Raw genomic sequence first — 13,697 nt, 5'->3', positions numbered from 1 at the left:
AAACTAACTGTAATTGTCCTTACATTTTGGCTGCTGGAATGGCGAAGGCAAAAAACGAAGCGTAATCCGAAAAAGTTTCAGTTTGAAAAAATCGTTCTACCTGCACGACGCGTTTAATAAGTTTAAAGACCACTTTGCATCTTTAATTTATTCTTAGTTTATTTACCGTAATTCGCGATCGGTACCGGGAAGTGTTTGTTTTTTTTCATGTGGAAGTGTTTGTGTGAATGTGTGTTTTATAAAATATGAAAGTATGCAATGGAATGCATAAGAGCGAAGTGCTATTTATTTGCAATAAGTGTGTAATATATGTTAATGTTTGTCACATCAATTCCTTAAAATGAAGCGCAAGATGGTAAGTTTTTAGTATTATTTACCAAATACTTGTATTATTGGCGAAATTCAGTCGCTTTATATAATATAGACAAAAGAGAAGGTAGATAATGCACTAACATCGTCACTTCTCAGAGTACCGTTAATATTGATAATTAGTTAATAAAATCTTACCTCTCTCATATGAAATTCCACTGGGGGAACATTTCCAGTTACTTCAACTGCCGACGCAGACATTTGTTGTAATTGCGTTTTAATTTTGAAAGTGTATTATTTTCCTGGAGTAACTTTAGTTGCTCTCTATTTTTATCACGTATATATCAATACACAATCGTCACTTTATTGTATTATTTGTGACTTGACATTTGTCAGTTCGTTTTTAGAGGCATTCGCCTATTTTAGCACCTAATTGAATTCACTCCGGGGTTTGCCGAGATTTTTTCCGTTAGGAAGTACAGTTATTTTTGTGGCTTTTCTTTGTGTTCTTGCTGTTCTTCTTTTTTTTTTGTGGTCTGAGGGACGTGTTGCCACTACGAAATGCCGACGTGATTTTCCTAGCGGTAAATCCCGGGTGGGCGTTTATAGAGTGGGCGGGGCTGACCTCTGGATTCTAGCACTTTATTAAGGGATTTTGATTCGTCCTCATTTCTTGTTTATGTTTGAGTTCCTGGAAAAGAAAAGACAACAAGAAATGGGTATTATTTGAAAATATATTCTTTATTTGTTGATTGCTACATTTTCTGGTCAATTTGTTACATCGCTTCAAACATTTAGCTATCTTTTAGGTATTTATCATTACTGCACAGGTGTTTCTCCAGTTTCCCAAGATTAGATAAGTATTTATAATACCTATTGTTCACTTTTGTAAATTTTCAAACTAGGCAGGTAATTAATTTTCAAACAACTTGACAGGAATTGGTTCTACGGAAATTCGCTTGATTGGCAGATACTTTTAGATTTTTCCACCTGATAAATGAGATTGCCCGGAAAATACAGAAAAATGGGTGAAGGACACAAAGCAACAGCAAGAGGACAACAAAAATCAGGTTTCTGCAGTATGTAAAGTCGGGAAAAGTAGACAGCTAAGTTTATTCATAGGAAACGCTTGAAACATAAGAATACTTTACTCTTCTTTAAGATTCTTTTATTAAATTGAAAAACCATAAATGCGAGCCACAAAAAGGCAAACATTTCTTAACGTTTTTTTTCATTTTAAAAAGCGCATGCTGCTAATTTTCTCAATATTTTTATGACTTATTTCATTTTCTGTTTTCGCTGTTCACTTTGTTTAAATTCAAACATATCAGTTATCTTTTGTTTAAATAAAAACACCTGTCATAAAAATTCATTTGCTGCAACGAACAGAAAGAGGACTCAAAATGAAATTGGAGCATTTCACAAAGCTAAAAAATTAAGCAATTTAGAAAAGCACTTTATACTCTTACAATGGGTGTTTTGAAAGTTGCGAAAGGGTTGGCTAAGTATGAACTTTAAAAACTATTTTTGATCAGCACTTTCACTATTCTTAATATCTGCCATCTAATATTAATTTTAAAAGTATATATATGAAAAAGTTTATTTATCTTTCCGATAAATAATATTTAAAATATATGGGGAGTCTATGAACATTAATTTTTTTAACTTTCAAAAATCTTATTTCAAATAAGATTCAAAATTTAATTTGAAAAGTGTGTTATGTATGATATATTATCTATTAATGTTCATAGTAGGAGATTGCTAACTATGCGCCTCCAAAACTGCTGCTGACACATTTGGCACACGGTGGGTGGTTCATCAGCCCACACACTTCGCCGCTTTTCCACCTCCTCAGCTAGTTTTTCCTGCGCACACCGCCACCCGCCCGCTCATTTTCCCACACCCAAGCATGCTACATTGCTAATGTGTCCCATTTGCAGTGGCGAACCACTGAAGCTTAACACGTTGTCTACGCAGACAAAACGCCCGGGTGCCACGCCCTTTTGGGCCTCTAGCCGCCCACACTGGCGCTGGAGAAGAAGAAGCACAAGCATTGGCAGCTGCAGTATGCGCTTTAGTTTTTGCTTATCAATGTGTGTACAGTACAGTGGAGCCTAGATCATAAACAACACTTTGTAAAAATCTCAATCTTTATCTTCAAATCTTCATACATATTAATTCCTAGTTAAATCAATAGAAACATTATCCTTAGCAATTAATACTTTTTATTGCCCCTTCTACTTCTGTTTTTTATTGAACCCTTCTACTGAGTGATCACTGTATGCGTCTGTTGGCACACATTTGCGATTGTGAATGTGTGCTAGTGTGTAAAGCTATTCAAAGTTGCATCTGACTTGAACCCCCGGGGAGAAATGGAAGGCAATGCAATCCCGGTGGTAATTGTCTCGTTACACGCTGCTTGTTGGCAAACATTCAGCGCAAACAGGCACACGTACACGGGCTTCACTGTACCGAGGCGCTGGCGGAAGCAGCTGCCAACACCCTTCCCATTATCGCCAGCCTTTTCCCAGCACTTCCTCCCATCGAAGCGCCAGTTGGCTAATAATTTATTTACAGTTAACATTTTATAAGCCCAGGACATCCCCCCACACACACACACACACAAAAACTTCCACACACTCTCACGCACACACCTACACACATTCAATGCGATTGAGACCCCCGGCTGCCATTTGATTTCACAAATATTTGCAGTCAGCTTTTGCACTTTCATTTTTCCACCTTTTCCGCTAGGGTATGCGGGAATTTTCAGCTATTTTAGAACTTAAATATGGAAAATAACTTAAAATTAAATAATAAATTATGCTGTATTTACAAATTATCAGAAAGCTTTAAATGCATAGCTGATTAAATTCTAATTGATATGAATCCCTCATAAATTACTTTTTTTTTTAAATAATATTCTTTTTCGAATATATTTTGTTTTTATTTACCATATAGTCGAATCATATAAAAGGTTGTTTACCCAAAAGATACTTTTAGTATAAATTTTGGTAGACATCTTAGATATACACCCTCTTAAAAGAAAAATTTGAAAATTTGAATAGTTGATATTAAGGGTATTTAAACTTCGATTTGATTGATTTGTTCGACGCAGCTGGATTCCTGGGATTCCTTCGCTTTCCTTGATTTTCCCCGCTTTTCCGCCAGCAACCGCTGACAACTCGAGTGCGCCATTTGCCATTTCAGCGTTGATGGTAAGTGAAATATGCACAATTTCCGTTTACCATTTCACCCAAGGAGCGTGCGGGGAGTGGGGCAAGAAAGTTCTGGGAGGATATGAGGTAGCAATGTTGTTAGCAAATGTAAAATGCAGTTAACTCGATGTGTGTGTGTGTCTATACATAAATGAATGAAAAGGGCATTCGTTTAACAGGATGTGCAGGAAAAACGCCAGGGGAAAAATGAAAAAAAAGGGGTATGGAAAAAGGCCACCACCGAAGTAGCAGCCAGGCAATGCAACAGTAAAAGTTGCCATCAGTCGTTTTCAATAGCCATTGCGATGGACTAGGATTTTTCACACACCCGGCCATTTTCACTCTTTTTCCGAGCCGTGAATGGAAATGCACTTCTAATGGCCATTCGAAGCAGACAAAGTTATGCTCGCTGCATTCGGTTAGTAGTCGACTTCCAGCCCGACTTTTCCTTTATTTTCCTGCTCGACAAGCTCAGCGCACGAGTTTTCCACATGTGTTTTTCATCGGTGGGAGGGAAAGTGAATGTGATTTGCATGGATTTAACAAATTGAAGTTGTTGCGGATGATGTCGTACAGTCATGGTTTGCTTATCGCACTGAGATCCAAACTGAAATTGCTGGCCAGGGAATTTGGAAGGTACCTAGATTGCATTTAAACATTTTCATTGCTGTTTTTTTTATATTTTTAATGAATAAATATTGAATTTTGAACTGCAGCTAGCAAAATATGGAATGGCACTTGGAAAAAATCATATATATCATTTTTTGATATTCCCTAAATTTTAAAGCTTCCCTTTATTATTTTTATCCTTGAATACTTCCTTTTGGTCGCCCATATTGTTCAATTTAAATTCATCATTGAGTCGTAACCCCATGAACTTTGGTGGTCGAAGCCCTAAATGGCCCAGAAATTCATTTCATTGGTTTGGCAGCAAACAGAACGTGGCAACTTTGAAGGATTTCGCCATCGGTGGCAAAGTTGCAAGTACATTTTTGCTTTTATGATGAACTTTTGACTCGTGCTGCCTTCGTCTGGGTGGCTTTATTTATTTGTTTGTTTGTTTGTTTGTTTCGCTGCGTTTTCTTTTGGCACTTTTGTTGTATTTTTACTTTATGCGCATGAAGAAAAACTTTCGTTGTTTGCATTGTGCTGCTTGTTTTGTTTGTTCAGCACTGTGTTCCATTTCGCTTTCCTCTGTTTGTTCTGCGCGGAAAACTCTCGAGCGAATAACCCAAGGCAACGCATCGAGCAAAAACAAAACAAAACGTTTCGCTGTCACGCGTAAAATATTTCCATAAATTTCGCCCACTCATTGCATGCAACGTGACTTTAAGGATAAGAACTCCAACTTCTTGGTCCTTAAACCGATTACGGTATTTTCTCGTCGACAAGGATAAATTATCAATTTAATAAATTAATTAAAAATGATTTGCTAGCTCTGGCGCAATTTATTTCGAATGGCATTAGTGTACTACAATTAATTTCGCTTTTTTAAATGCTTGCATTTTAAATTGCATTCAAACATTGTAAAAAAAACAAACAAATTACGACTAGCGACATAAATCAACATTTTTTTAATGAAATAATCCAATGTGTCATGAATATTTATTCTAATTTGTAGCTAATTAAAATGCGTAAATTTAATGATGCGTAAAAAGTAAACAGCTGGTTTTGAATTATATGCAATTATAATGTTATCCTGGAATTTTACAAAAACTGCGCAAGTTTTTAGTATTTATTTAATATTTATTGTTTAAGATAACTAATTTCGTCTAAAGATCTAATCTCCACTGTACGTTGTTCATAGAATTTTTGGCAACAAGTTTGCACGCTGCGTTTTTATTTTTCTTTGGTGTCTTGTTTTATGCTTTTTAATATGGCGACTGCGGTGCTCGTAAATTTAAGCAACAGAATTGTTTGAACGCCACGACGAAGCTGGGGAAAAATTCAAGGAAAGTTGGCTAACACGCGTGCTTAGGGTGAACCCGCTGCGCCATTTGACAAGAAAGTGGGCCACCCCAATGGAGCAGCTTTACTCACTGTGGGAAAACTCTGCCCTCTGATGCTGAGAAATCGCTGCACGCTCTACGTTATTTAATGTTTGCCCAACCTTTGGCATTGAAGTGAAAAATAGTAGCTCGCTTTTTGGGGCCTTTCTACAGCATTTTTATGAGTGATTTAATGCGGGAAATTGTGTGTTCATGTGGGATGTGGCAAATTGAATGGGGGAAAGGGAAAATTTAATATGGAAATTGAATAAATTGGTTGACATTTTATGACTGGAATTTTTTTTTCACGATTGCATGATTGTTTATTTGAATTGTGGTGCTTGTATTACTTGTTTTTATTTATTTTTTATTATTTATTAAGTGAAGAATCCGTACATCATAATATTGTATCTTAACATCACAGGGTGGAGATATATTCTAAAGAATTAAAATATATCAGAGTTCATATACAAAACTATCTGTACTCATACCAATCGAATTTCCATCTTAGGCAATTTCTTGAAAAATATTTCCAATAAAAACTTGTGACATTTTGCCAATTCCTTTTGTTTGGATCACATTTGGCTATAAACGAAATGAATCTTTTATTTTAACACAGCTGATGCTGCACATTTTCCGAGCTTCAACATTGTTCTTGGTTTGATTTTTCCGTTTCTTGATTAGGGGGAGGTATTCCATACCACCCATGGGAATTGCAGCTGATTGGTTCTGTGCGAGGTTTGTTTTTCGGATTTTTTCCGCTTGTTTATCTGTGGCACAAAACGAGGAAATCGAAAAAGCAAACGAGGAAAAGCGATCGAAAAAAAAATTAGATTATCCTGGCGGGAGTATTTTAATTTGGCAATGTGGAGCAAACTGAGAAAATAGACAAAAACTAAAGCAATTTCCATGCCGAATGCTTGGCACCTGAGGCTTGGGTGAATTTTTTTTTTTCCTTAATTTAGCCGCAAATATTTACGCAGAGGAAAAACGCGCGCTGGCGCGAATTTTCTTCGTCTGTTATGTTCACAAACTTTGGCCATTAAAAACATTTGTTTGCGCATCAAATTAAACGCGTTGGCAAGCCGAGAATCGCTTCGGTTTGTCTTACCATTATAATTGAGAGAGTGGCGGTATTTTTTGCGAATCAGTGGGTGGGAGTTTTCCGCTTGCACTTACCCACACCGACGAGCACTGCGGGCGAACTGAGTGCGTGGGAAAGCCAGAGTTTTGCTCGAGAGGCTGAGAGCGCGTATAACAGTTTTACCGCTCTCTTTTCGCAACGGGAAACTCTCTCGCAGCCGCTCTCTGCTTTGCTTCGTCGTTAGCTTTGTTTACATTTACAAATTGCTGCGCAGGATTGAAACATAAAAAGTTGAAAATCGACTCGAAAGCGACTCGAAATACCCTTTTTTTTTTAATTTATATGGTATATTATTATTCTTATTTATTAGGTTATAACAAAAAGTAAATGCATAATAATTATTAATATTATTCTCATTAAATACATTTGTATAAGTATAAATTGTTTTTAAGTGTTTCCATTGTTTTTTTTTTTTATAAATAATGCTCCAGTTCTTGGAAAAAAAGTATTATTATAACAATTTTTTAAATTTTTTTTCAAATATTTGTTGCACTTTGACTCCAAAGGGTACAAACAACATTTTATTACTTTTGTTTTTCTTCCATTTCCTCAGGTGGATTGGTGTAGTTTGTTCTACAGGTTCGCCGTTGTTGTTGGCATTTTTGTTGGTTTTTGAGGTTTATCGCTTGGCGCATAAATCGTTTGGCTGCCTGCGGCCAGTTGTTGTTGCTGGTGTTGTTTTCCATGTCAACTGCTTGACCTTCAATTAATTGCTGTGCTCTTCTGCCTGACATTGAAACAATTAACGGTCCATTCCGCTTTTCCGGCTTTCCATTTTCCCAGTATTCTTTTTTTTTTGTTGTTGCCCTGATTGAGATGGAAAACTGCATTGGGTGGGCGTCGGTCAGGGGTGAGGGGGTGGTGCTGTGGTGGTGCCAGCAATTAGTCTTTGTTCGGTGGATTGTTGCACTGGCACCATTCGGTTGGTGATTTATATTGTGCAGGATGTCAAAGGACTGACAAAGTGTGTAGCATACTTTTTAGCACCCGTTTGAGCTTAGAGAAAGTAATGAAAGTGAATAAAATCGCTAAAGGTGGGTGGTTTAAGTAATGAATGTTACCTTTTTTGTAGTATTTTAAAATCCATCAAATTCTAAAAGATTCAAATGGTTATCTTTGCATTTTCACTTCAATGCTGATCATTTCCTTTTAGTTTTTTTTTATAGAAATATACTTCGATAAGCTGTGAAGTTACATTCTGCTTTGGTTGAATATTCTAATCATTATCCCAATCAAAACATTGTATCCAACTTAAATATTCGACTAATTAAAATAGCCAAATGCCTTCAGTTGTTAGCCTTAAAATTTAAATTTCGCCTTTGTGGAAGCTTCGCAACTTGCATGCATATTTCACCAGAAACCTTTTTAGCCATCGTCCTGCAAACAACATGCGGTTGGGCAAACATTTCCCAAAAAGGTGGACAGCCGAGGACAACAACAACAAGAGTGCGGAGAACAACAACTTTAAAGGACAAGCAAGGATGGAAACTTTCTGGGATAAAAGCGTAGTGACCAGAGGACTAACACATGTCACAATTTTGTGTAAAAAATGTCTTAAAAATGTCCAAGCTGTGCGCACTGTGACAAATTTTTGTTGGGAACGCAACGCACACAAGTAGAGCCATAGACGCAAGGATTTTGGTAGCTGTCTGCGTGCTTTTGAGTTTAGAATCCTTGAAAATATGCAAATATCCATTTACATACAAGAATACAAGGACATAAGTGATGACAATTTGGCAAACATGAGTGGGAATAACAAGCAACTTTAACATTTACATACCGGCAACTGATACGACCAAATGCATAAGTTTGAATATGATTATGTTCGAAAAAATGTGTTTTCATTATTTGCTGCTGTTAAGCGAGCAAGTCAACAAACTCTTAACCGCAATCGATCGATATAGAAATGCAAAACCGCAGCGTATAACGAATAATTGTAGGAAAATCCACTCGAAATTCCCTTTTAATTGAGTTTGCTGCAGCTGAAGCAGTCCATCATTAGAGGCAAAGAAAAACGAGCGAAGGAGTCGAGGAAAACTGATGGAGAAATTTTTTTAGCCGGATTAAGTGGATATGCAATGAATATTTCGTTTTTTCCTCTCTCAAGAGGAAAATGGAGAAGCGCATAATGAATCTGAAAGAAGGAGAACGAAATTTCTAGTGGGGGCGCAATATCTTAATCTTAGTCTTAAAAGTCTTAAAAATGGAAAGACATTTGCCTGTCATTTAAAATTTAATTAACTTAACTTGAGCCCATCGACAAAGGCTAGACATTTTACAAACTAATTGGAGAATTCTTTAGAGAACGAAAAGAAGGATTGGTGAAATTTAAGATATTTTTTATCAAACCAATAAAATATTGTAAATGTAATCCCCATTTAATTGGCCATCACTTGCACCCTCAGTTAAACAATTTCTTTTGCCTGAACGCCTTCTTTAAATTTATTTACATTTCCCGAAAGGGGAGAATGCAATTTTAAACATGCGAATTCAAAGAAAAACCATTTCTGGTCTAACCATACTATAATTTTTGTCTCTCTACCATTTAAACAAATATTTGCATATCTCTGAAAATACGAGGTAACACAAAACAAGCAAGATATGAAATCAAATTATTGTTTTCTGTGGGCAGAGATTTGGTTTTATATTACAACCAGCTAGAAGAGAGACAATATTTGGCAACAAATTTTTAGACAATGTCAGATGGCCGCAGGCGCAAAATTTTAATTGGATCATCTGGAACAAAAGGAAACGAGCTGTGGTGTGCTGGGTTTTCCAATGTACACAGTATATATACCTTTTTTTTTTTGGGTCCCTGTCACATAATGAGCCACATCAGGCTAACGACTTTTCCTTCACCCGACTATACATAGATAACCCAGAGGTGGTGGAAAATCCTGTTTTGCTGGTTGACGCAACTTTGAAGTGTCGTAAATGGCAAAGCAACAACGGCGAGAAAAGCAACTAAATCTCCCTCGGGGTAATTCGCGTTTCAGTTTATTTCGAAATGCGGCTAATATTCACAACGAGAATAACAGCATTGCGGTGGGAAAATGTAAAGGAAAAGCTAAACAAAAGTTCTGTGCAAGCCACGTCGCCAAAATAAAGGCATTGGAAAACTGAGGAAAACTTTAAACTGAGTTTAACCTGCGAGACAGTTGCCAAAAAATATGTTAAATGTTTCTATTAAATGCTCTAATTTTTATATTTATTCCATAAATTTAAGGTTTTAATAAGCTTGAATTTAAATTCAAAAGCTCCTACCTTTTTACCAAGGTAAAAAGAGATTTTCATGTTAAATGAACAAAACAGATACACACGAAAACATCAGAATACAAGCAAGTTCCGCACTTTCAGACCCAAACTAGTCAAATTTATGGTCCATTGTTGGTCCTGAAGTGAGTGGACATTTTCAATTTGGCTTCCATGGGGGAAGGGGGCGAGATTTTCCTGTCAAATCTAGCAAGCCGGGATGACTGGAAACTTTTTGTGCGACTGCTTCCTGTCTGGTCCTTGGACCGAGGAAAAAGTCCGGCCTGAAGGAGCGCTGCATCCGGCGGAAACGAATGCGACATTTTGGCCAACTTCCACAAAGTGGAACACCCTCCAGAGCGACTTCAATTATGCAAAGAGATTTGCCATGGCTCACACTGACAAACGGTCAACATCTCGGCTAAAAATTTCCATTTAATTTTCATTATTAATTATGCAATTATTCAGGGGGTCAGCGCAAATGTTTACTTAAGGCCAGATGCTTGCTCATTATGGGCAAACCATTTCTAGTTTATCTTTCCCCTAGGGCTATTACGGTAATAAGCCAAATTGTGTATAAAGGCGGAAGTACGTCAAACAAAGGGAAATTTTCTTAGAAATCATTAATCATTTGTCTGGGGCTGTTCAAAATATCTACCACAAAGTAGGCAAACAATAGACTTCAACAGAATATTGAGTTGAAGGCAAATTCCCTGCTGAGATTTCGCCCAACTTATCGGCACAGCAAAAAGGAAATATTCCCATTTCACTTCGATAATATATTCAAAAGGCACCGGCCTTCGAATTGATAAACCAATGAAATCAAGCCAAACTATTTTCCCAATTCCTCTCGGGCATATGGCGCCAAAATCAGTTAGCAGGCCTGTTATTAATACGCCAATCAGCATAAGCAGCTGATGCGTTGATAAAGCCCAGGGGCGGAAAACTCGGAAAACAGAGGGGCAAACTCGAAGGGGGAGAAACTAATTCACAGACCACGGAATCGTCAGTAGTCATAAATTTAGCCAGAGGCTAGAGAAAGTAAAGCAAAAAATTGCAGCCAATGTAGAAGCGAAAATTGTCGGAATTACACAAAGCAAATATTAAGTAGCCGCACTGTTGGCTGGGAAATATTGAATATATTTCCTTAAAAAAGCATTTTTATTATAAATACATTTTATAAATATTTATGAACGAATTTGATGTATATGTTTTAAGTAGCAATGTATGAGAAGGTTCCTAATGTATGTTCATAACAAATAATGGTTCTCAGCCAATTTGTTTCCGTGTATATATGGAATAGAGTGGTGAGGCATGAGGAGAAAACTACATGGCCCGCCCCGCTTATCGCTGAAAGAAAATCAGCTAGCAAAACTACTGGCCTTAGTCGAAGGACTAGAGAATGAAGCTGAAGGAAGCGAGCGGAAGTGCTCGAAAAAAAAATGTGTAAAGCCAAAAGAATGCCAACTCGCTCTCTACACAAAACGCCCACGAACAACACACAAAAGGCCTGGAAGGAAGTCAAAGGAGCCAGAAGGAAAACCCAGCGTTGTGGGCTTCCATGGATGGAAAATGGACAAGGGGAGCGGTAGGATATGGCACAGTATGATAAATAACAGATGAGCAAAGGGTGTCAGCCTGGTTGCTTCATGTTGACTCAAGGGAAAAACCGGGAGCCTTAGGTGAAGGGAAGAGCTCGGGAAAATTGGGTTCTTTGCTTATTGAATGTATGACATCGCAGCCAACACTAGCAGTGCATTCATAACATGATGGGTGCACAGGAGACACACTAAAACCAAATTAATTGAATATTAAGAAACAGCAATTTAAAAATGAAGCCACAAGGAACTACTACAGTAAACAGCTATTAAAATAATATCTTAAAGTTTATGTGACTATTTTTCTTCTTTTTTAAATGGAAAATGAAGCTGACTTAAGATCTCATTCCACACCAAACACTTGAGGTTACCAAGTGATATTCAAAGCTTCCTTAGTTCCTTCAATTTGCCCCCACATTTCTGGCGACTTTACTTTTTGTCGCCTGGGAAGAAACAGAAAAGTGTATAAAAAAGTACTCATGTTGAAGTGTCCGCAGGACTTTCTTTTGAGCTCCGTCGAAAGTTGCAGCTCGTGGCGAAATTTCCCCAAATACATTGGCTGTGAGAATGACATGAATATTAAATTGCGATTATTGCCACTGGCAATGTGAAGTCAGTCGTCTGACTTGGCAACGTTTGATGGCATTCGGGTTTGAGTTTCCCGGCATGTTTGCGCAGATGTTTCCCTGGTAAGCCACTACCAAGGCTTCTCTATCGAATTGAGATTTGGAGATAGACCCCCCTTTGGTACTAATTAAGTGCACTTCAATTAAGTCCGGGCATAAACCGAAATATTTAAACTCTGGCACATGCATACGTGGATGTGAAATCCAGACTTTGCCTCAGTTTGTCCCCATTTCGGTTTGAGTTTTGGCTTCTCTCCATCTCACTATCTCTCTATTTGATTGATTAACGGCCTTCAGCTGGGCGTGATGTTGGGGCGAATAAGTGGGCGGATAAGTGGGTGGATAAGTGGGCGTATGGCTGGGAAGTGGCATGGTAAAAATTGGCTCGATGCTCTCAGCTTGATGTGATTGAGAATTTGATTTATTGGCAGCAAACTAAGTTTAACCAACGTCAAAAGCATTCAACCGGATGGAAGTTGACACTTTGCTTTTCGACATGCAGCAATACACAGTGGATATTACTTTTCAATTGAATATTCGATATTTTAAAATATGTAATATTTTCACATCAATGAAAAATCAATCAAAGTCACAGGCAATAACTTTAAAGTAGGAAGCACATTTAAACTTCCAGATTTTTACTTTACATTATATTTTTTAAGACTTTTCTCTTAACGTTTCATGATTCAATATTCTTTTGTGTTGAAACATATAAAATGGGGCGCTTCCTTAAAAATTGTTTCAATCAATGTGCCAGTAAAAAAAACTTTAATCAAGTTATCAGAGTGCAGATGTGAGCCTGGTGGCAGATGTGAAAAACTTTTTCCTTGCGTAATTAAAAGGAGAAAAGTAAGAAATTAAAAAGCTGTGAAAAAGTAGGCGCAAAAGCAAATCAAATTAAAAAGTTACATGCTCCACACACACATAACCCGCACTCTTTTATGGCCTTTAGTCTTCAAAATCCTGGCTAGACCTACCGATTTTTCCTCTCGGTTTTCCACATTTTTCCCGGCCACTCACATATGAAGGGCGGTGTATATTCTAAGCCCATTGTGTTCACTTGGCTTTTGTGGCTCAAGTTCGAAAGAGGCTTTGTCGTTGGGGCACTGTAATTGAATTTGGCCTTTTGTTGACAAACAAATTATTCTTGACTTAACCAGTGAGGCCATAAAAGAGTGAAGTAAATTATGTTAATTTTTCGTTGTACTCATGGCACTCTTGGCTAGGAAAATGCGAATTTAATTCGGTTTGTGTACAATCCAATATATTTAATGGCTGCCAACACGCCCGCACATGGAAAACAAAATAAATTGAAAACGTTGCGGCCTGAACGTGTGGCCAGGAGCAAAGGACCACAGGACCAAAGAACCAAGGGACCAAAGGACCAATGGCCAAAGACCAAGGCTTTTCCATAAGCGAATATCTGTAGATAAATGTCCAACGGTCACGTGTGAAGCAGTAACTGCTGTCCACTGGATAATGACGAAAATGGTTAATATCCGTTCGCTTGGAAAAATGCGAGACGCACATAAAAATGAAATAAATATACATACAAGACCATC

General features: G+C 37.5%; 1 protein-coding gene and 1 long non-coding RNA gene across 29 annotated transcripts in view; one reads left to right on the top strand and one right to left on the bottom strand.

Annotated features, from left to right (window-relative positions):
- Nucleotides 1-13,697, bottom strand: part of LOC6737554 (RNA binding protein fox-1 homolog 2) — a 112,872-nt gene that overhangs the window by 86,990 nt on the left and 12,185 nt on the right. For all 28 annotated transcript variants that reach the window (XM_039293785.2, XM_039293790.2, XM_039293808.2 and 25 more), the window contains exon 2: nucleotides 508-1,000. In XM_039293785.2, coding sequence (XP_039149719.1) covers nucleotides 508-570 — 63 coding nt within the window. In that variant the 5' untranslated portion in view covers nucleotides 571-1,000. The remainder of the gene's footprint in view (nucleotides 1-507; nucleotides 1,001-13,697) is intronic.
- LOC123327209 overlaps nucleotides 137-13,697 on the top strand; it is a 179,176-nt gene continuing 165,615 nt past the window's right edge. The window contains exon 1 of the long non-coding RNA XR_006541761.1: nucleotides 137-355. This is a non-coding gene — a long non-coding RNA (uncharacterized LOC123327209). The remainder of the gene's footprint in view (nucleotides 356-13,697) is intronic.

This window comes from Drosophila simulans, chromosome 3L, assembly GCF_016746395.2.
Source record: "Drosophila simulans strain w501 chromosome 3L, Prin_Dsim_3.1, whole genome shotgun sequence".
Taxonomy (NCBI): domain Eukaryota; kingdom Metazoa; phylum Arthropoda; class Insecta; order Diptera; family Drosophilidae; genus Drosophila; species Drosophila simulans.
Note: the sequence above shows the minus strand (reverse complement) of the source record. Positions and strands in the feature narration are given on the sequence as shown.